This window comes from Oncorhynchus keta, chromosome 35 (genome assembly GCF_023373465.1).
Source record: "Oncorhynchus keta strain PuntledgeMale-10-30-2019 chromosome 35, Oket_V2, whole genome shotgun sequence".
NCBI lineage: Eukaryota > Metazoa > Chordata > Actinopteri > Salmoniformes > Salmonidae > Oncorhynchus > Oncorhynchus keta.
Window position 1 is genome coordinate 25,750,351 of NC_068455.1, and position 25,080 is coordinate 25,775,430.

Here is a 25,080-nt window from a genome sequence, read left to right on the forward strand (position 1 = left end):
GATGGCGTATCGCTGCAGAATGCTGTGGTAGCCATGCTGGTAAGGTGTGCCTCGAATTCTAAATAAATCACTGAGAGTGTCACCAGCAAAGCACCTCCCAACACCATCACACCTCCCCCTCCATGCTTCATGGTGGGAACCACACATGCAGAGATGATCTGTTCCCCTACTCTGTGTCTCACAAAGACATAGCGTTTGGAACCCAAAATCTCACATTTGGACTCATCAGATTAAAGGACATATTTCCACCAGTCTAATGTTCATTGCTCGTGTTTCTTGGCCCAAGCAAATCTGTTCTTCTTATTGGTGTCCTCTAGTAGTTGTTTCTTTGCAGCAATTCAACCAAACAGTTGATTTTGAGATGTGTCGGTTACTTGAACTCTGTGAAGCATTTATTTGGGCTGCAATTTTCGAGGATCTAATTCTAATGAACTTATCCTCTGCAGCAGAGGTAACTCTGGGTCTTCCTTTCCTGTGGATGTCCTCATGAGAGCTAGTTTCATCATAGCGCTTGATGGTTTTTGCGACTGCACTTGAAGACACTTTAAAAGTCCTTGAAATTTTCCAGATTGACTGACCTTCAGGTCTTAAAGTAATGATGGACTGTCATTTCGCTTTGCTTATTTGAGCTGTTCTTGCCATAAGATGGACTTGGTCTTTTACCAAATAGGGCTATCTTCTGTTTACCACCCCTATCTTGTCACAATACAACTGATTGGCTCAAACGCATTGAGAAGGAAAGAAATTCCACAAATGAACTTTTAACAAGGCTGTTGATTGAATAATTGAAATGCATTCCATGTGACTACCTCATGAAGCTGGTTGAGAGAATGCCAAGAGTGTGCAAAGCTGTCATCAAGGCAAAGGGTGGCTACTTTGAAGAATGTCAAATATATTTTCATTTGTTCAACTGGCAGCGTCATTAAACAGTACCCACAAAACACCAGTCTCAACGGTAACAGTGAAAAGGCGTCTCCGGCATGCTAGCCTTCTAGGCAGTGTTGCAAAGAAAAAGCCATATATCTCAGACTGGCCAAAAAATATATATTAAGATGGGCAAAAGAACACAGACACTGGACAGAGGAACTCTGCCTAGAAGGCCAGCATCCCAGAGTCGCCTCTTCACTGTTGACGTTGAGACTGGTGTTTTTTGGGTATTATTTAATGAATCTGCCAGTTGAGGACTTGTGAGGCGTCTGTTTCTCAAACTAGACACTAATGTACTTGTCCTCTTGCTCAGTTGTGCACCGGGGCCTCCCACTCCTCTTTCTATTCTGGTTAGTGCCGGTTTGCTCTGTTCTCTGAAGGCAGTGTGCACAGCGTTGTACAAGATCTTCAGTTTATTGGCAAATTCTCGCATGGAATAGCCTTCATTTCTCAGAGCAAGAATAGACTGATGAGTTATTTGTTTCTGGCCATTTTGAGCCTGTAATCGATCCCACAAATGCTGATGCTCCAGATACTCAACTAGTCTAAAGATAGACAGTTGTATTGCTTCTTTAATCAGAACAACAGTTTACAGCTGTGCTAACATAATTGCAAAAGGGTTTTCTAGCGATCAATTAGCTAATCCAAGTTGATCATTTTAAAAGGCTAACACAACGTGCCAAAATAAAAGATTGTTTTTCTCCAATGTTTGTAAACATTGTAAATTAACACTTCATAGATTCATAACATGGTTAAAACAATAATTTTGATATTGTGGATGGTCAGTCCTTGCATCCATAGCTCTGTCTATTAATCTGAGAGTGGTTACATTTCTCCAGGCACATCTCTCAGCTGTGGATTTGCCCTTTAAACAGCTGCATATTATCAAGATATCAAAGTGTCACCAACAAAAAGGTAAACAATAGTCCTATAGCAAATGCAGTATATGGTAGTATATGGTATACTTCTCAGTCGTGCTCCAAAGCATGTCATTCCATGAGCACAGCATTTATTTTTCAACTCGAATCAATGAGCCCAATCAGTCCTCCATGACAACAAAATCATAAACAGAGTAGGGCTGGCTAATAAATAAGTCCTTAGTTTTGAGGTTATGCTCAGGTAAAACACTTTTGCTAATCTATACTTCCATATTTCCAAGTCCTATTCTTGAAGATCAAGGGGTATAACATTTATTGGAATTACTGGAATTCTAATAGACTTTGGTTTTTAATGTAAAGTTATAATTGAATCATATTATTATATGTAGTAGAAAGTGATGGGTTAGAAGACACCTACATAACCAACCCATAAAGTAAAATGTAAAATCAATATATGCCAGCTATGTAAACTTTTACATTGATTTATCCTGCAATAGATGTTTTTCAATTGGTAAAATACATTTTTGTCTTATTCTAATGCCCCTTAAGGGGAATGTAATCTAAAAGTAACTGAATGTAATCAGATTACATTGCTGAGTTTGGGCAATCCAAAAGTTACATTACTGATTAGAATTTGACAGGTAACTAATAACGGATTACATTTAGAAAGTAACCTACCCAAACCCGCCCTTAAGCATGGTTGTGGCTAATTCCCATTGCTGTACAGACTAGTATGGTAAGCAATCTATTGTGATAATGTCATTTATACAATGGAAAAGTTATAACCTACTTTCAATATGTTTGCTTCGAATGACTTACTACTTCAAAGTCATGTTGTGATAATATATAGCCTTAGTGTCTACCTGATTAATGATGATCGCTGGCAATCAACTGCAATGATTTGATTTATCTCTAGAGAAACGGTGTGTTGGGCTCACTAAAATCAATCAATCAATCAAATTTTATGTATATAGCCCTTCGTACATCAGCTGATATCTCAAAGTGCTGTACAGAAACCCAGCCTAAAACCCCAAACAGCAAGCAATGCAGGTGTAGAAGCACGGTGGCTAGGAAAAACTCCCTAGAAAGGCCAAAACCTAGGAAGAAACCTAGAGAGGAACCAGGCTATGTGGGGTGGCGAGTCCTCTTCTGGCTGTGCCGGGTGGAGATTATGACAGAACATGGCCAAGATGTTCAAATGTTCATAAATGACCAGCATGGTCGAATAATAACAAGGCAGAACAGTTGAAACTGGAGCAGCAGCACAGTCAGGTGGACTGGGGACAGTAAGGAGTCATCATGTCAGGTTGTCCTGGGGCACGGTCCTTGGGCTCAGGTCCTCAGAGAGAGAGAGAGAAAGAAAGAGAGAATTAGAGAGAGCATATGTGGGGTGGCCAGTCCTCTTCTGGCTGTGCCGGGTAGAGATTATAACAGAACATGGCCAAGATGTTCAAATGTTCATAAATGACCAGCATGGTCAAATAATAGTAAGGCAGAACAGTTGAAACTGGAGCAGCAGCATGGCCAGGTGGACTGGGGACAGCAAGGAGTCATCATGTCAGGTAGTCCTGGGGCATGGTCCTAGGGCTCAGGTCCTCCGAGAGAGAGAAAGAAAGAAGGAGAGAATTAGAGAATAGGACAGGAGAAGTACTCCAGATATAACACGAACTAAAACTAACTAAATGGAATTCAAAATCGGTAATTTAGTTGATTAATAACCGAAAAAACACATACAATTCGGTTAATCGCTCAACACTATTCCAGAGAAATGGAGTCTTTTGAAAGAGAGAAATTAAACTACAACCGAGGTCTAACAGATCTAACTTCAAATTTTGAAACTTACTACTACAGGACATGAACGAGCGCGTATCTCGTGCACTAAATGATGCCAGGTAATAAGAATGTACTGGGATAGGACTGCAGATGGTTCATTATGCATGTATGAGCCATGCATTGACACGTCGAGTCCAAAACGGCAGGTTTAAAAAACAACGAGCTAATGTTCCATCTTCCTGAACGCATTTTTAAAATACATTTTTAAAATAAAAAGTTCTCCATTATTGAGGAAAAAGCAATAAGCCTTTACTAAATTCCATTATAGTCATTAGAAATAACAGCTATTCTTGATTACCAGAGAAAAGACATGCAAATTGTTTTTGAATGGAGCCTTTGTACATAGTCTGAGGGAGGCTATAATCAAACGTTGATTCAGTCTTTGCTGGGGGATAATTAAATCCCCTCTCCATATGGGCTGAGCCTGCCAGGGCAAGACAGACATACCGACCGGGGGGATCAGTCTGAGGAGGAAGCCAGGGATGGGTGCGCTGATGGACACTTTAGGGCCATCTTTCAGATGGTGTGAAACAGTCCCGATAAGACATTTCAAATCCAGTCATCTGTCAATTCCAGTTGTTCCTGCCCATAATACACCGTACACATGTATGCCTTGTCTGGCAGCAGGTAATTGCATGTTCTACAGTTGTTCAGAGAGAGTTGTTAGTAAAATGCTATAATGTCATTTATTTCGCTGCTCAATCATACCCATTGTCCCCCAGCTGTGAAGAGTAGTACATTTGGCCTCTCTTTGACAATGTCTTTCATTTCAATCCCTGCCACTGCATTGATGTTATTAACACACAGGATTCAAATGTGTCGATGTAGACATTTTAACAGACGACAAGTTAGGGATGAAAATTACATAGATAAATTGTTCTCAACATTTAGGCTAGTTTAACATTTGATTCATGGATTCAACATTCAATGCAGTTGATTAATTTATCTGGTCCCACTACTTACATCAAATCTTAACCTGGGTACAAATCTTAGACAAATACTGAGCGTATTGCTACTGCAGCAAAAGTATAAAGCAGGCTATTGAGTACACCCTGTACAAATGCAGCTAAACAATAATAATAATGTTGGCACTGGTAGCTATTCCGACAGACACCCTTCCCACCACCACCACTCCTCCAACAGACACCCTTCCCACCACCACCACTCTCCTAACAAACACACTTCCCACCACCACTCCTCCAACAGACACACTTCCCACCACCACCACCACCCCTCCAACAGACACACTTCCCACCACCACTCCTCCAACAGACACACTTCCCACCACCACTCCTCCAACAGACACCCTTCCCACCACCACTCCTCCAACAGACACACTTACCGCCACCACCACTCCAACAGACACCCTTCCCACCACCACCACTCCTCCAACAGACACCCTTCCCACCACCACCACTCCTCCAACAGACACCCTTCCCACCACCACCACTCCTCCAACAGACACCCTTCCCACCACCACCACTTCTCCAACAGACACCCTTCCCACCACCACCACTCCTCCAACAGACACCCTTCCCACCACCACCACTCCTCCAACAGACACACTTCCCACCACCACCACTCCTCCAACAGACACACTTCCCACCACCACTCCTCCAACAGACACCCTTCCCACCACCACTCCTCCAACAGACACCCTTCCCACCACCACCACTCCTCCAACAGACACCCTTCCCACCACCACCACTCCTCCAACAGACACCCTTCCCACCACCACCACTCCTCCAACAGACACACTTCCCACCACCACCACTCTTCCAACAAACACACTTCCCACCACCACTCCTCCAACAAACACACTTCCCACCACCACTCCTCCAACAGACACACTTCCCACCACCACCACTCCTCCAACAGACACACTTCCCACCACCACCACCCTTCCAACAAACACACTTCCCACCACCACCACCCTCCAACAGACACACTTCCAACCACCACCACTCCTCCAACAGACACACTTCCCACCACCACCACTCCTCCAACAGACACCATTCCCACCACCACTCCAACAGACACCCTTCCCACCACCACTCCAACAGACACCCTTCCCACCACCACCACTCCTCCAACAGACACACTTCCCACCACCACCACTCCTCCAACAGACACACTTCCCACCACCACTCCTCCAACAGACACACTTCCCACCACCACCACTCCTCCAACAGACACACTTCCCACCACCACTCCTCCAACAGACACCCTTCCCCACCACCACTCCTCCAACAGACACACTTCCCCACCACCACTCAACAGACACTTCCCACCACCACCACTCCTCCAACAGACACCCTTCCCACCACCACCACTCCTCCAACAGACACCCTTCCCACCACCACCACTCCTCCAACAGACACCCTTCCCACCACCACCACTTCTCCAACAGACACCCTTCCCACCACCACCACTCCTCCAACAGACACCCTTCCCACCACCACCACTCCTCCAACAGACACACTTCCCACCACCACTCCTCCAACAGACACACTTCCTACCACCACTCCTCCAACAGACACCCTTCCCACCACCACTCCTCCAACAGACACCCTTCCCACCACCACCACTCCTCCAACAGACACCCTTCCCACCACCACCACTCCTCCAACAGACACCCTTCCCACCACCACCACTCCTCCAACAGACACACTTCCCACCACCACCACTCTTCCAACAAACACACTTCCCACCACCACTCCTCCAACAAACACACTTCCCACCACCACTCCTCCAACAGACACACTTCCCACCACCACCACTCCTCCTCCAACAGACACACTTCCCACCACCACCACCCTTCCAACAAACACACTTCCCACCACCACTCCTCCAACAGACACACTTCCCCCACCACCACCACTCCTCCAACAGACACCATTCCCACCACCACTCCAACAGACACCCTCCCCACCACCACTCCAACAGACACCCTTCCCACCACCACCACTCCTCCAACAGACACACTTCCCACCACCACCACTCCTCCAACAGACACACTTCCCACCACCACTCCTCCAACAGACACACTTCCCACCACCACTCCTCCAACAGACACCCTTCCCACCACCACTCCTCCAACAGACACCCTTCCCACCACCACCACTCCTCCAACAGACACCCTTCCCACCACCACCACTCCTCCAACAGACACCCTTCCCACCACCACCACTCCTCCAACAGACACCCTTCCCACCACCACCACTCCTCCAACAGACACACTTCCCACCACCACCACTCTTCCAACAAACACCTTCCCACCACCACTCCTCCAACAAACACACTTCCCACCACCACTCACTCCAACAGACACACTTCCCACCACCACCACTCCTCCAACAGACACACTTCCCACCACCACCACCCTTCCAACAAACACACTTCCCACCACCACTCCTCCAACAGACACACTTCCCACCACCACCACCACTCCTCCTCCAACAGACACACTTCCCACCACCACCACTCCTCCAACAGACACACTTCCCACCACCACCACTCCTCCAACAGACACCCTTCCCACCACCACTCCAACAGACACCCTTCCCACCACCACCACTCCTCCAACAGACACACTTCCCACCACCACCACTCCTCCAACAGACACACTTCCCACCACCACCACTCCTCCAACAGACACCCTTCCCACCACCAATCCTCCAACAGACACACTTCCCACCACCACCACCACCAACACCACTCCAACAAACACCCTTCCCACCACCACTCCTCCAACAGACACACTTCCCACCACCACCACTCCTCCAACAAACACCCTTCCCACCACCACCACTCCTCCAACAGACACCCTTCCCACCACCACCACTCCTCAACAGACACCCTTCCTCTCCAACAGAAACCCTTCCCACCACCACCACTCCTCAACAGACACCCTTCCCACCACCACTCCAACAGACACCCTTCCCACCACCACCACTCCTCCAACAGACACACTTCCCACCACCACCACTCCTCCCAACAGACACACTTCCCACCACCACCACTCCTCCAACAGACACCCTTCCCACCACCACCACTCCTCAACAGACACCCTTCCCACCACCACCACTCCTCCAACAGACACCCTTCCCACCACCACCACTCCTCCAACAGACACCCTTCCCACCACCACCACTCCTCCAACAGACACCCTTCCCACCACCACCACTCCTCCAACAGACACCCTTCCCACCACCACCACTCCTCCAACAGACACCCTTCCCACCACCACCACTCCTCCAACAGACACCCTTCCACCACCACAACTCCTCCAACAGACACACTTCCCACCACCACTCCTTCAACAGACACACTTCCCACCACCACCACCACTCCTCCAACAGACACCTTCCCACCACCACCACTCCTCCAACAGACACCCTTCCCACCACCACCACTCCTCCAACAGACACACTTCCCACCACCACCACTCCTCCAACAAACACACTTCCCACCACCACTCCTCCAACAAACACACTTCCCACCACCACTCCTCCAACAGACACACTTCCCACCACCACTCCTCCAACAGACACACTTCCCACCACCACCACTCCTCCAACAGACGTCCTTCCCACCACCACTCCAACAGACACACTTCCCACCACCACCACTCCTCCAACAGACACCCTTCCCACCACCACCACTCCTCCAACAGACACCCTTCCCACCACCACCACTCCTCCAACAGACACCCTTCCCACCACCACCACTCCTCCAACAGACACACTTCCCACCACCACCACTCCTCCAACAAACACCCTTCCCACCACCACCACTCCTCCAACAGACACCTTCCCCACCACCACTCCTCAACAGACACCCTTCCCACCACCACCACTCTCCAACAGACACCCTTCCCACCACCACCACTCCTCCAACAGACACCCTTCCCACCACCACCACTCCTCCAACATACACCCTTCCCACCACCACCACTCCTCCAACAGACACACTTCCCACCACCACTCCTCCAACAGACACACTTCCCACCACCACTCCTCCAACAGACACCCTTCCCACCACCACTCCTCCAACAGACACCCTTCCCACCACCACCACTCCTCCAACAGACACCCTTCCCACCACCACCACTCCTCCAACAGACACCTTCCCACCACCACCACTCCTCCAACAGACACCCTTCCCACCACCACCACTCCTCCAACAGACACACTTCCCACCACCACCACTCCTCCAACAAACACACTTCCCACCACCACTCCTCCAACAAACACACTTCCCACCACCACCCCTCCAACAGACACACTTCCCACCACCACCACTCCTCCTCCAACAGACACACTTCCCACCACCACCACCCTTCCAACAAACACACTTCCCACCACCACTCCTCCAACAGACACACTTCCCACCACCACCACCACTCCTCCAACAGACACACTTCCCACCACCACCACTCCTCCAACAGACACACTTCCCACCACCACCACCTCCAACAGACACCCTTCCCACCACCACTCCAACAGACACCCTTCCCACCACCACCACTCCAACAGACACACTTCCCACCACCACCACTCCTCCTCCAACAGACACACTTCCCACCACCACCACTCCTCCAACAGACACCCTTCCCACCACCAATCCTCCAACAGACACACTTCCCACCACCACCACCACCAACACCACTCCAACAAACACCCTTCCCACCACCACTCCTCCAACAGACACACTTCCCCACCACCACCACTCCTCCAACAAACACCCTTCCCACCACCACCACTCCTCCAACAGACACCCTTCCCACCACCACCACTCCTCAACAGACACCCTTCCCACCACCAACACTCCTCCAACAGACACCCTTCCCACCACCACCACTCCTCAACAGACACCCTTCCCACCACCACTCCAACAGACACCCTTCCCACCACCACCACTCCAACAGACACACTTCCCACCACCACCACTCTCCTCCAACAGACACACTTCCGACCACCACCACTCCTCCAACAGACACCCTTCCCACCACCACCACTCCTCAACAGACACCCTTCCCACCACCACCACTCCTCCAACAGACACCCTTCCCACCACCACCACTCCTCCAACAGACACCCTTCCCACCACCACCACTCCTCAACAGACACCCTTCCCACCACCACCACTCCTCCAACAGACACCCTTCCCACCACCACCACTCGTCCAACAGACACCCTTCCCACCACCACCACTCCTCCAACAGACACCCTTTCCACCACCACAACTCCTCCAACAGACACACTTCCCACCACCACTCCTTCAACAGACACACTTCCCACCACCACCACCACCCTCCAACAGACACCCTTCCCACCACCACCACTCCTCCAACAGACACCCTTCCCACCACCACCACTCCTCCAACAGACACCCTTCCCACCACCACCACTCCTCCAACAGACACCCTTCCCACCACCACCACTCCTCCAACAGACACCCTTCCCACCACCACCACTCCTCCAACAGACACCCTTCCCACCACCACTCCAACAGACACACTTCCCACCACCACCACTCTCCAACAGACACCCTTCCCACCACCACCACTCCTCCAACAGACACCCTTCCCACCACCACCACTCCTCCTCCAACAGACACACATCCCACCACCACCACTCCTCCTCCAACAGACACACTTCCCACCACCACCACTCCTCCAACAGACACCCTTCCCACCACCACTCCAACAGACACCCTTCCCACCACCACCACTCCTCCTCCGACAGACACACTTCCCACCACCACCACTCCTCCAACAGACACCCTTCCCACCACCACTCCTCTAACAGACACACTTCCCACCACCACCACTCCTCCTCCGACAGACACACTTCCCACCACCACCACTCCTCCAACAGACACCCTTCCCACCACCACTCCTCCAACAGACACACTTCCACCACCACTCCAACAAACACACTTCCCACCACCACTCTTCCAACAGACACCCTTCCCACCACCACCACCTCCTCCGACAGACACACTTCCCACCACCACCACCTCCAACAGACACCCTTCCCACCACCACCACTCCAACAGACACCCTTCCCACCACCACCACTCCTCCAACAGACACACTTCCCACCACCACTCTCCAACAGACACACTTCCCACCACTACTCATTCAACAGACACACTTCCCACCACCACCACTCCTCCAACAGACACCCTTCCCACCACCACCACTCCTCCAACAGACACACTCACCACCACTCCCTTCAACAGACACACTTCCCACCACCACTCTCCTACAACAGACACACTTCCCACCACCACCACTCCTCCAACAGACACCCTTCCCACCACCACTCCTCTAACAGACACCCTTTCCCACCACCACCACTCCTCCAACAGACACCCTTCCCACCACCACCACTCCTCCAACAGACACCCTTCCCACCACCACCACTCCTCCAACAGACACCCTTCCCACCACCACAACTCCTCCAACAAACACACTTCCCACCACCACTCCTTCAACAGACACACTTCCCACCACCACGACCACTCTCCAACAGACACCCTTCCCACCACCACCACTCCTCCAACAGACACCCTTCCCACCACCACCACTCCTCTAACAGACACCCTTCCCACCACCACTCCAACAGACACCCTTCCCACCACCACCACTCCTCCAACAGACACCCTTCCCACCACCACCACTCATCCAACAGACACACTTCCCACCACCACCGCTCCTCCAACAAACACACTTCCCAACACCACACCTCCAACAGACACACTTCCCACCACCACCACCTCCAACAGACACACTTCCCACCACCACCACCCCCCAACAGATGTCCTTCCCACCACCACTCCAACAGACACACTTCCCACCACCACCACTCCTCCAACAGACACCCTTCCCACCACCACCACTCCTCCAACAGACACCCTTCCCACCACCACCACTCCTCCAACAGACACCCTTCCCACCACCACCACTCCTCCAACAGACACCCTTCCCACCACCACCACTCCTCCAACAGACACCTTCCCACCACCACCACTCCTCCAACAGACACACTTGCCACCACCACCACCCTGTAACAAACACACTTCCCACCACCACCACCCTCCAACAGACACACTTCCCACCACCACTCCTCCAACAGACACCCTTCCCACCACCACCACTCTCCAACAAACACACTTCCCACCACCACCACTCCTCCTCCAACAGACACACTTCCCACCACCACCACTCCTCCAACAGACACCCTTCCCACCACCACTCCAACAGACACACCTTCCCACCACCACCACCTCCAACAGACACCCTTCCCACCACCACCACTCCTCCAACAGACACCCTTCCCACCACCACCACTCCTCCTCCAACAGACACACTTCCCACCACCACCACTCCTCCAACAGACACCCTTCCCACCACCACTCCAACAGACACACTTCCCACCACCACCACCCTCCAACAGACACCTTCCCACCACCACCACTCCTCCAACAGACACCCTTCCCAAACCACCACCACCACTCCTCCAACAGACACACTTCCCACCACCACCACTCCTCCTCCGACAGACACACTTCCCACCACCACCACCTCCAACAGACACCCTTCCCACCACCACTCCTCTAACAGACACACTTCCCACCACCACCACTCCTCCTCCGACAGACACACTTCCCACCACCACCACTCCTCCAACAGACACCCTTCCCCACCACCACTCTTCCAACAGACACACTTCCCCACCACCACTCAACAAACACACTTCCCACCACCACCTTCCAACAGACACCCTTCCCCACCACCACCACTCCTCCTCAACAGACACACTTCCCACCACCACCACTCCTCCAACAGACACACTTCCCACCACCACCACCTCCTCCAACAGACACCCTTCCCACCACCACCACCTCCAACAGACACACTTCCCACCACCACTCCTCCAACAGACACACTTCCCACCACTACTCCAACAGACACACTACCCACCACCACCACTCTCCAACAGACACCCTTCCCACCACCACCACTCCTCCAACAGACACACACTTCCCACCACCACTCCTCCTACAACCACCACCACCACCCTTCAACAGACACACTTCCCACCACCACTCCTCTAACAGACACACTTCCCCACCACCACCACTCCTCCAACAGACACACTTCCCACCACCACCACTCCTCCAACAGACACCCTTCCCACCACCACTCCTCCAACAGACACACTTCCCACCACCACCCTCCAACAGACACACTTCCCACCACCACCTCAAACATTCCAACAGACACCCTTCCCACCACCACCACTCCTCTCCAACAGACACACTTCCCCACCACCACCACTCCTCCAACAGACACCCTTCCCACCACCACCACTCCTCCAACAGACACCCTTCCCACCACCACCACTCCTCCTCCGAACAGACACACTTCCCACCACCACCACTCCTCCAACAGACACCCTTCCCACCACCACTCCAACAGACACACTTCCCACCACCACCACCAACAAAGACACACTTCCCACCACCACTCTTCCAACAGACACCCTTCCCACCACCACCACTCCTCCAACAGACACACTTCCCACCACCACCACTCCTCCAACAGACACCCTTCCCACCACCACCACTCCTCCAACAGACACCTTCCCACCACCACCACTCCTCCAACAGACACCACTTCCCACCACCACCACTCCTCAACAGACACACTTCCCACCACCACCACTCCTCCAACAGACACCCTTCCCACCACCACCACTCCTCCAACAGACACCCTTCCCACCACCACCACTTCCAACAGACACACTTCCCACCACCACCCTCCTCCAACAGACACACTTCCCACCACCACCACTCCTCCAAGACAGACACACTTCCCACCACCACCACTCCTCCAACAGACACCCTTCCCACCACCACCACTCCTCCAACAGACACCCTTCCCACCACCACCACTCCTCCAACAGACACCCTTCCCACCACCACCACTCCTCCAACAGACACCCTTCCCACCACCACCACTCCTCCAACAGACACCTTCCCACCACCACCACTCCTGTAACAAACACACTTCACCCACCACCACCTCCAACAGACACCCTTCCCACCACCACCACTTTCCAACAGACACCCTTCCCACCACCACTCCTCCAACAAACACACTTCCCACCACCACCACTCCTCCAACAGACACACTTCCCACCACCACCACTCCTCCCACCACCACTCAACAGACACACTTCCCACCACCACTCCAACAGACTCCCACCACCAGACCACTCCAACAAACACACCCCCCACCACTCCTCCAACAGACACCCTTCCCACCACCACCACTCCTCCAACAGACACCCTTCCCACCACCACCACTCAACAGACACACTTCCCACCACCACCACTCTCCAACAGACACACTTCCCACCACCACTCCTCCAACAGACACCCTTCCCACCACCACTCCTCCAACAAACACACTTCCCACCACCACTCCTCCAACAGACACACTTCCCACCACCACCACTCCTCCAACAGACACACTTCCCACCACCACCACTCCTCCAACAGACACCCTTCCCACCACCACCACTCCAACAGACACCCTTCCCACCACCACCACTCCTCCAACAGACACCCTTCCCACCACCACCACACCTCCAACAGACACACTTCCCACCACCACTCCTTCAACAGACACACTTCCCACCACCACCACCACTTCCAACAGACACCCTTCCCACCACCACCACTCCTCCAACAGACACCCTTCCCACCACCACCACTCCTCCAACAGACACACTTCCCACCACCACCACTCCTCCAACAGACACACTTCCCACCACCACCACTCCTCCAACAGACACCCTTCCCACCACCACTCCTCCAACAAACACACTTCCCACCACCACTCCTCCAACAGACACACTTCCCACCACCACCACTCCTCCAACAGACACACTTCCCACCACCACCACTCCTCCAACAGACACACTTCCCACCACCACCACCACCTCCAACAGACACCCTTCCCACCACCACCACTCCTCCAACAGACACCCTTCCCACCACCACCACCACTCCTCCAACAGACACACTTCCCACCACCACCACTCCTCCAACAAACACACTTCCCACCACCACCACCTCCAACAGACACACTTCCCACCACCACTCCTCCAACAGACACACTTCCCACCACCACCACCTCCAACAGACACACTTCCCACCACCACCACCCTCCAACAGACACCCTTCCCACCACCACTCCAACAGACACACTTCCCACCACCACCACTCCTCCAACAGACACCCTTCCCACCACCACCACACCTCCAACAGACACACTCCCACCACAGACACACTTCCCACCACCACCACTCCTCCAACAGACACCCTTCCCACCACCACCACTCCTCCAACAGACACCCTTCCCACCACCACCACTCCTCCAACAGACACACTTCCCACCACCACCACAGACACCCTCACCACCACCTCCAACAGACACACTTCCCACCACCACCACTCCTCCAACAGACACACTTCCCACCACCACTCCTCCAACAGACACACTTCCCACCACCACCACTCCTCCAACAGACACACTTCCCACCACCACCACTCCTCCAACAGACACCCTTCCCACCACCACCAACAGACACACTTCCCACCACCACCACCTCCAACAGACACCCTTCCCACCACCACTCCTCCAACAGACACCCTTCCCACCACCACTCCAAACAGACACCCTTCCCACCACCACCACTCCTCCAACAGACACCACCACCACTCCTCCTCCAACAGACACTTCCCACCACCACCACTCCTCCAACAGACACCCTTCCACCACCACTCCTCCAACAGACACACCACCACCACCCACCACCACCACCCTCCAACAGACACACTTCCCACCACCACCACTCCTCCAACAGACACACTTCCCACCACCACCACTCCTCCAACAGACACCCTTCCCACCACCACCACTCCTCCAACAGACACCCTTCCCACCACCACCACTCCTCCAACAGACACCCTTCCCACCACCACCACTCCTCCAACAGACACCCTTCCCACCACCACCACTCCTCCAACAGACACCCTTCCCACCACCACCCTCCAACAGACACACTTCCCACCACCACTCCTCCAACAGACACACTTCCCACCACCACCACTCCTCCTCCAACAGACACACTTCCCACCACCACCACTCCTCCAACAGACACCCTTCCCACCACCACTCCAACAGACACACTTCCCACCACCACCACTCCTCCAACAGACACCCTTCCCACCACCACCACTCCTCCAACAGACACCCTTCCCACCACCACCACTCCTCCAACAGACACACTTCCCACCACCACCACTCCTCCAACAGACACCCTTCCCACCACCACTCCAACAGACACCCTTCCCACCACCACCACTCCTTCAACAGACACACTTCCCACCACCACCACTCCTCCAACAGACACACTTCCCACCACCACCACTCCTCCTCCAACAGACACACTTTCCCCACCACCACCACTCCTCCAACAGACACCCTTCCCACCACCACCCAACAGACACACTTCCCACCACCACCACTCCTCCAACAGACACCCTTCCCACCACCACTCCAACAGACACACTTCCCACCACCATCACTCCTCCAACAGACACCCTTCCCACCACCACCACTCCTCCAACAGACACCCTTCCCACCACCACCACTCCTCCAACAGACACCCTTCCCACCACCACCACTCCTCCAACAGACACCCTTCCCACCACCACCACTCCTCCAACAAACACACTTCCCACCACCACCACTCCTCCAACAAACACACTTCCCACCACCACCTCCTCCAACAGACACACTTCCCACCACCACCACTTCCCTCCAACAGACACACTTCCCACCACCACCACTCCTCCAACAGACACCCTTCCCACCACCACTCCAACAGACACCCTTCCCACCACCACCACTCCTCCAACAGACACCCTTCCCACCACCACCACTCCTCCAACAGACACACTTCCCACCACCACCACTCCTCCAACAAACACACTTCCCACCACCACCCTCCAACAGACACACTTCCCACCACCACTCCTCCAACAGACACACTTCCCACCACCACCACTCCTCCAACAGACACACTTCCCACCACCACCACTCCTCCAACAGACACCCTTCCCACCACCACAACTCCTCCAACAGACACACTTCCCACCACCACCACTCCTCCAACAGACACCCTTCCCACCACCACCACTCCTCCAACAGACACACTTCCCACCACCACCACTCCTCCAACAGACACCCTTCCCACCACCACTCCAACAGACACCCTTCCCACCACCACCACTCCTCCAACAGACACACTTCCCACTACCACCACTTCTCCTCCAACAGACACACTTCCCACCACCACCACTCCTCCAACAGACACCCTTCCCACCACCACTCCTCCAACAGACACACTTCCCACCACCACCACCACCCCTCCAACAGACACACTTCCCACCACCACTCCTCCAACAGACACACTTCCCACCACCCCCACCCCTTCAACAGACACCCTTCCCACCACCACTCCAACAGACACCCTTCCCACCACCACCACTCCTCCTCCAACAGACACACTTCCCACCACCACCACTCCTCCAACAGACACCCTTCCCACCACCACTCCAACAGACACCCTTCCCACCACCACCACTCCTCCAACAGACACCCTTCCCACCACCACCACTCCTCCAACAGACACACTTCCCACCACCACCACTCCTCCAACAAACACACTTCCCACCACCACTCCTCCAACAGACACACTTCCCACCACCACTCCTCCAACAGACACACTTCCCACCACCACCACTCCTCCTCCAACAGACACACTTCCCACCACCACCACTCCTCCAACAGACACCCTTCCCACCACCACTCCAACAGACACCCTTCCCACCACCACCACTCCTCCAACAGACACCCTTCCCACCACCACCACTCCTCCAACAGACACCCTTCCCACCACCACCACTCCTCCAACAGACACACTTCCCACCACCACCACTCCTCCAACAGACACCCTTCCCACCACCACTCCAACAGACACCCTTCCCACCACCACCACTCCTCCAACAGACACACTTCCCACCACCACCACTTCTCCTCCAACAGACACACTTCCCACCACCACCACTCCTCCAACAGACACCCTTCCCACCACCACTCCTCCAACAGACACACTTCCCACCACCACCACCACCCCTCCAACAGACACACTTCCCACCACCACTCCTCCAACAGACACACTTCCCACCACCCCCACCCCTTCAACAGACACCCTTCCCACCCCACACTAGGACCCCTAAAGAAGCCTCGCAGTCTCTGCCTCAGATGTTCAACTCATGATAAACAGCGTTGGAGCCAGGGGAGGAAAAAGGGGAGAAGGGGACTTGTGTATAAATAGCTTCGGCAGCCGGTTGCATAGCAACTCATGCCATCTTGCTGAGGCGTTCCCGCCCCTAACACGCCCCTTGTCCTGAGTGTTCTGTTCCATTTTCCTCCCTCTACAGGGTCCGCGATACCCTGCAATACAGCTGTGCATCTGTCTGTTTTGTCTCTGGGTATCTGGCTGTTTTGTCTTTTGTGTCTGTCTGTTTATGTCTGTCTCCCTTTCTGTCTGTCCATCTCTCTGATTCCATACAGCTCTGGCCCTCTCTCTATGCTGAGATCCCTGGTGAGCCATCAGTACTGGGCACTGGAGTGGGAGACATTTTACAAATGCTGTCTGTCAGGAGGGAGGAGAAAATTCCCCTGGAGGTATAAATCAATCCCCCCATCAGTGCTCTGGCCCAGGTGCTAATGAGCCCACATTCCTTCAACAGAGGAGAGGGGGCGAGACAAAGTGAGAGCGAGAGGGGCAGAGAGGGGCAGGGGGAAGAGAGAAAGAAGGGTGAGAGAAAGTGTCAAAGAGAGGGAGTCGACAGGAATACAAAGGACAGGGAGTATGATGTAATATAGTTAATCATCATGACACATCACTGACTCCGTTGCACCGGCTCTATGCACACTCACTGGACTTTACCCCCACTCACACATACTACACTGACATTCCAACAGACTACATACGCTCACACACACACATGCATGCATTTTGACGCAAAACACACATACACTCTTCACATACGCTGCTGAAACTCTGTTTATTATCTATCCTGATTGCCTAGTCACTTTGACCCCTACCTACATGTACATATTACCTCAACTACCCCGTACCCCTGCACATTGACTCGGTACTGGGACTCCTTGTATAGTCTCGTTACTGTTATTTTATTGTGTTACCATCTCCATTTTTGCTCATTTTTCATACTTTTTAACTCTGCATTGTTGGGAAAGGGATCGTAAGTAAGCATTTCACAGTAAAGTCTACGCACGTGACAAATAACATTTTATTTGAGTAGAAGACACAATCCTCATGAAACTGGATGCAACATTTTGCAGTATGGGGATCCTGAAGTAGCGGATGTATTGCTTTTGTTTACTTTTAATTGTTGGTCATTTCAATAGGTGGAGTCCTAATTGTATGGATGGTCGATAACTTGATAAGTCAGAATGTAAGCATATTCATTACAGCCATTCCACACTAGCCCCCCTCCCGTCCTGCTTGACAGACTTCTCCACTGAAGCTATAGTTGAGGCAGTGCTGCTTGCCAGCTAGGAGCAAGAAAAAGGCCATTCAGACACCCAGTGTACCACCTGCCAAACACAACAGCGACTTCTGGTAACCACTTGGCATGGTTGTAGAGTAATCTCCACACAAAATTCCATGTTCTGGGCAACATTCTGTATGTGTGCGGTGTGCTTGCGTGTGAGTAAGTGAATGTTGTCATCGGAAAAATGACAAATTGGAGCTGGTGTGTGTGGGTGCTGTCAGATCAGGAGCAATGAAAAGTTTGTTCCTGTCTTTTCACCAAGTCAGTGGTAATGAAGGAAAGGAGACTAGGAAAGAAAGCTATGGAGGAACATGAGGCGTGTTTACCTGGGGTAGATGCCGCTGACCATGTCCTGGGGCAGGTGGTCTGAGGCTGTGTGCTGGCTGGGACCAGCTGCCTTGGACATCAACAGGACCACCAGACCCCTCATCTGAAGGTTGTTTCTGCTGTCATAGATGAGGCCCCTGAGAAGAGGGCCAGGCATCAATCAGGCATTTATTGTTGGGTAAGGCTTTATACATTTGTGGAGATATGCTCTTTTCATACACAGAAAAGACATTTGAATGAAGACAGAAAAATGAATTGTAGGTGAGATCGACACAAATCAGGCATCCCTTGGGCCACATCTTGAATTTGCCAAAATGTTCCCTTTCATGTATGATATGTCATCTATCCCACACATTTAAATAAAATGTCCTTCAGGAGTAAAAAAACAAAACAAAACAATACGTATTTTCATCATCCCAAAATCTATTATGGCAAGCAGGGAATTGGCGTGGAATTGCGGGCTAAGTAAGCAGCCTCTTAACAATGACAAAGACAATTCCCAGTAATTGTATGGAAATGAGAGGTGGTGCGACACTATATTAATGAGGTTGTGTGTAGCTTTCAACGCCTCTCTCCAGGGGCGCCCCAAAAATCCCTTTATTCCCTCGCATCAATGCTAAGCAAAGAAAATGGCTAATTGCTGCTTCATGGGGGTGACACATAGAGAAAGGTCAACACACTCATGGAGACAACTGCCTTTCAAAATCATAATTAATTCAACTGCATTGTCAAAGAAGTGGTGGAGGGCTTTATATTCAATGAGCATACCTTCAAGACATCAACTCAAGAGTTGAGAGTTTGATAAACATTTTCAGTAGCTGGATTGCCAGACAGCAATTAAAAAAAGGTTAGGGGAAGTGTCAACCTGAGAGCACAGCTATGAAGGAAGGTGAGGGCAAAACCAAAAATGTTCTGTTTGTGAAAATTCATGTCATGGAATGCACCTTGGAATATTTCTCCATTGCTTGCATTTTTGTTGGTGGAACCCACCCTTTTATAGTAGAATAATAAATACATCTCAGAGTGTAGCTTTAAACAAGCAAGCTTAGACAAGAGACTAATGATTAATTAATGACCGAACCATATTGATCAGCTGTGGCACAACACATAGTTTGCCAGCAGAAAGGAGCCCCAAACACAATTCAAGCAGAGCTGCAAGGCTCTAGTGGTGGGCTGGCCACTGTGAAGATAAAATAACTGTGGTCCCGAGGGAGCGGTTCGACAGAGAACATCTAATCCTGTCCCCAGGGAGCCCCCTGTGCCATGAATCACACTCTCGTTAGAGCCCTGAGTAGACACCGAGCACCACCCACTCCGCCTGCGCCCAGACACTAACCGGGGAGAGAAAGAGGCAAAGGAGAGGACGAAAGAGACAGACAGAGAATGAAGGGAAAGTGCGAGAGGCAGAGGAAGAAAGAGTAGGAGAAAGAGAGGCGGAGGAACAGAACAAGAGAAAAGGATGGGGAGAGATGGGCAGGGAGAGGGGAATAGAGAGATTTTAAAAGGGAAGATGGGAGATACGGTAAGTGCAACAGATAAGTTCGGAAACTGACAGGTCTAATTTTATCTGTTAAATCCCTATCTCAGTGGAACCTAAGGAAAACCATCACATGAAACAAGTTGTCATCTGATTCTTTCCTGTCTTCATAATTGTAACAAAAATAACAGCATGTAGCCTAGGTTAACCTCAACCAAATTCAGTACACTTTTGCCAGGTTTCAAACATTTCTCCTACATCAAGCCCTAGGTAAACAAAAAATATTTATTGAGAGGTAAAAACTGACATTATGAGGCGTGAAATTACACTGAAATTCCTATAGCTTTCAATTGAAAGAACAGCAACCACACCAAAAATGTTCTCTGCCTGTGGCGAGACTGGCCAAGTCTGCAGCCTGAAGATGGCAGTTGATTAATATTTATGCCAGTCGCCACACCATGGCACATCAATCAATCATAACCCCCTTCCTGCAAAGAGGTGGGGCTGGGATGAGTGCTGGGAAAGAGGGAGACAGAAAGAGAGATGGGTCAATGTCATTTTAATGGGTAGCACTACTACAGCGCTCTCTGAATCTTATCTGTTGGTCTAGTACATGGCCTAGTACTGCACAGCTCTTAAAATGTATCACATGTAGTGCCACAATTTTTGGAGCAAAGCATCAATACCCATTTTCTTAATTGAGAACACAATCACTTGAGGGTAGCAATTGGATAAACTCCTTAGTGTACAAAATAGGATTTGGCATCTACCTCTAAATATTTCCTGAACTCCTACATGTGATGACAAAAACTCAGTTGAAAACAATGGAAGCCACTTGCAGAGAAAAGTCAAACTGGGTCACGGTCTTTCCCTGCAAAAAAGTGAAAGTTCCTCTGTTCTGCATTGCCACACTCCGTAACTCCAGACTGAACTGAATTTTTTAAGAATGAAAGGACAAACCAAAGTCAAATGTTTAGATGAGTTCATGTCACGCTGCCTACTCATGTTACACACTCATTTGGGGTTGAGCATTTAAATGAACAAAGCAGCTCAATATCAAATAATATCTGGGTAACAATTAAATAGCTTTGATTGTATTCAATTAAAAAGGACAACAATAAACAAAAATGGCTTCTTAGCAAAGAGAAATTTCTCAAGCAAGACTTTGCTTGGACTGTCTGGGAGTGGTCTGAGTGGGGAGTGGAAAAACGAAAATGATCTGTTATTGGCAGACAGGTTCGGAAGTCTTTCTTATTGGTCTAATAACAAATTTACCGCCTGGTGATTTACCACCTGTCTTTTCAAAAAGCTCTTACACTAAAAGGGCATTGTCATAATTTTTTACAATTTCACAGTATTACTCCAACCTCAGTTTGGAAATATATACACAGAGTATACAAAACTTTAGAAACACCTTTCTAATTTTGAGCTGCACCCCCTTTACCGCTCAGAACAGCCTTAATTCGTCAGGGCATGGACTCTACAAGGTGTCAAAAGCATTCCACAGGGATGCTGGCCCATGTTGGCTCCAATGCTTCCCACAGTTGTGTCAAGTTGGCTGGATGTCCTTTGGGTGGTGGACCATTCTTGATACACACAGGAAAATGTTGAGTGTGAAAAACCCAGCAGTGTTGAGGTTCTTAACACACTCAAACCGGTGCGCCTGGCACCTACTACCATACCCCATTCAAAGGCACTTAAACCTTTTGTCTTCCCATTCACCCTCTAAATGGTACGCACACAATTCACATCTCAATGACATGGCTTAAAAATCCTTCTTTAACCTGTCTTCTCCACCAATTTAAGTGGATTTAACAGGTGACATCAATAAGGGATCATAGCTTTCACCTGGTCAGTCGAAATCACGGAAAGAGCAGGTGTTCCTAATGTTTTGTACACTCATTGTATCAAACACAGGAAAATCAAGTTTGACAGCACTTGGCCCTTACATAATCTACACAGCACAGATTCCATGGAACTTATCATTGAAATTAGACACATTTTCAGTGTGTTTATTTTGCTTCAACCTTTTAGTAGGCTAGAACTCTCTGAAGGAAAATCACACTAATTGTATTATTTTGGTTTCCATTGCATCATCTGAGACACTCTTATTTTCTTATGTCAATCCTCCATTTGATTTAGTGTAGGCTGTTTTTTTCCCAGGCTTTTCTTTTGCTTACATTTACTGGATGACTATTTGTCTGAGGTCACTAGTCTACACATAACTTTGTTGACAATACCAGTAGGCACTGCTCAAGGAGAGGAGACAATTGAATTGCCAATACAAGCCACAAGAGGGTAGACACTCTACCCAGCTCAGTCCTCTACAGCTAAAAAACCCCAAGAGAAGACAACAGCATCTTTCTCAGGGAGCGGTACAAATCATGAAGCAGCTTACAAAATAACAACTAATTAAAACTTGTCTGAGACATAAGGACGGTTAATTATGGGGCTTAAGCTGTGACTACCATCCAGTCATCACACTTGCTCTCAATAACAGCATCTTTAACACACCAGCGGTCAAAACAACAACAAAAATCCCATGGCAAACTGTTGCACAGCTGCTCCTAAACCCTGCTTGAAATTCAGGTTGTAAAACTGCATTTGTAAAATGATTCCACACAATTGAAGGAGTAGAGAAATAAACATGGTAACAACATAAAACCAGGATCCCGCTCTTTTTTAAACAAAAGGCCCAAACTGCTTTCAAAATATATTTGCCGAAATTTATTTTCCTGCAATTGAATCAAAGGTATTTTCCTGCAATTGCATTAAAGAGCCACTGACCACTCCAATCGGCACATTAGTTTTTCTGTTGTTCATTAGAAAAACTAGAATTCAATCTCGGGGGTGTGTTTCCTGATGGACCCCCATGAAACACTGTTGATGCGGAATCCTATTTCACTTCACAAAATCTCCCGAATGAATCTATGATAAAACTTTAAACTTATTACATATTTCATGGGTTATGTTTTTGCCAAGGATGTTTAGTTTGGCAATTTTACATCTAACTAAGGTGTTTAGAGCAGTATTTCTCAAGTTAAAAAATGTGTGACGTCTTGTGTAAACAAAGTCTACTGGGCAGGTCGGTCTCATGGTCTATTGGATAGAGAGCAATTACCGCAGCTGTTCACCCCATGTTAGTGGGCTAATGTATATCGTCAAATCAAAACCCAACCTTCATTTACCCGTTGTGACGCACGGATGTTCCAAACTCCCTGTTAGACCAGACTGACTTTATGACCAACATGATCCTATTTACACTTCGTAGTACATTTTGACACTAGAATAACTGTTTCTGACTCATATCGATGCCACATAGGCCATTTTCAAAGGGATTCGTTACTTTTTAAAGGCAGTAGCGCTTTAAGAATTGTTGTGCATTGACTGCTTGTCAGAATACGTTTCCCTCCTATGGCACTCGGAATGTTTATTTCACATAGAACACACAACAACAAGCCGACTAGGTAAATAGGTAAACTGCTCTACTATGGGTCTGTTTTAATAACAACATTCCATGGCAAAAATAGTACCACTGGAAAGTATCATCCTGAGTGATATATTATAGGCTTTGAATTACTTTGCCAACAGCTACAGGAGCCTACACACCACTGTCTGGGTTGAGCGCTACTGTGGTGTGCATTATAGACTATTTCATTCCCTTCATCTGAACAACAGAGTGTCATCAACAATCATGCATCTTAGTTCAGTGCACACAGCGTAAAAGAGAAAATAAATATTTTAGAATAAATGTATTTGTAACTGTATAAAGCTGTCATCTTCAAGCCAGCCCCCCTCTACACTGATCTTAAAACTTACCTCTCCAGAATCCATGACGGAGAACTTTAACCCTTGCACATAGCCTATAGTGTAGCCTGTACTGAGGGGCCAGAAACCCAGGGTATTCCT

The 25,080-nt window shown here is 50.4% G+C and overlaps 2 protein-coding genes across 2 annotated transcripts in view; one reads left to right on the top strand and one right to left on the bottom strand.

Annotated features, from left to right (window-relative positions):
- The window catches only part of LOC118368173 (sine oculis-binding protein homolog A-like), an 82,975-nt gene that overhangs the window by 21,333 nt on the left and 36,562 nt on the right, over window positions 1–25,080 (top strand). The window lies entirely within an intron of this gene.
- LOC118369070 (all trans-polyprenyl-diphosphate synthase PDSS2-like) overlaps window positions 1–25,080 on the bottom strand; it is a 36,119-nt gene that overhangs the window by 10,224 nt on the left and 815 nt on the right. Inside the window, 1 exon segment of the mRNA XM_035753565.1 lies at window positions 19,694–19,831. Coding sequence (XP_035609458.1) covers window positions 19,694–19,831 — 138 coding nt within the window.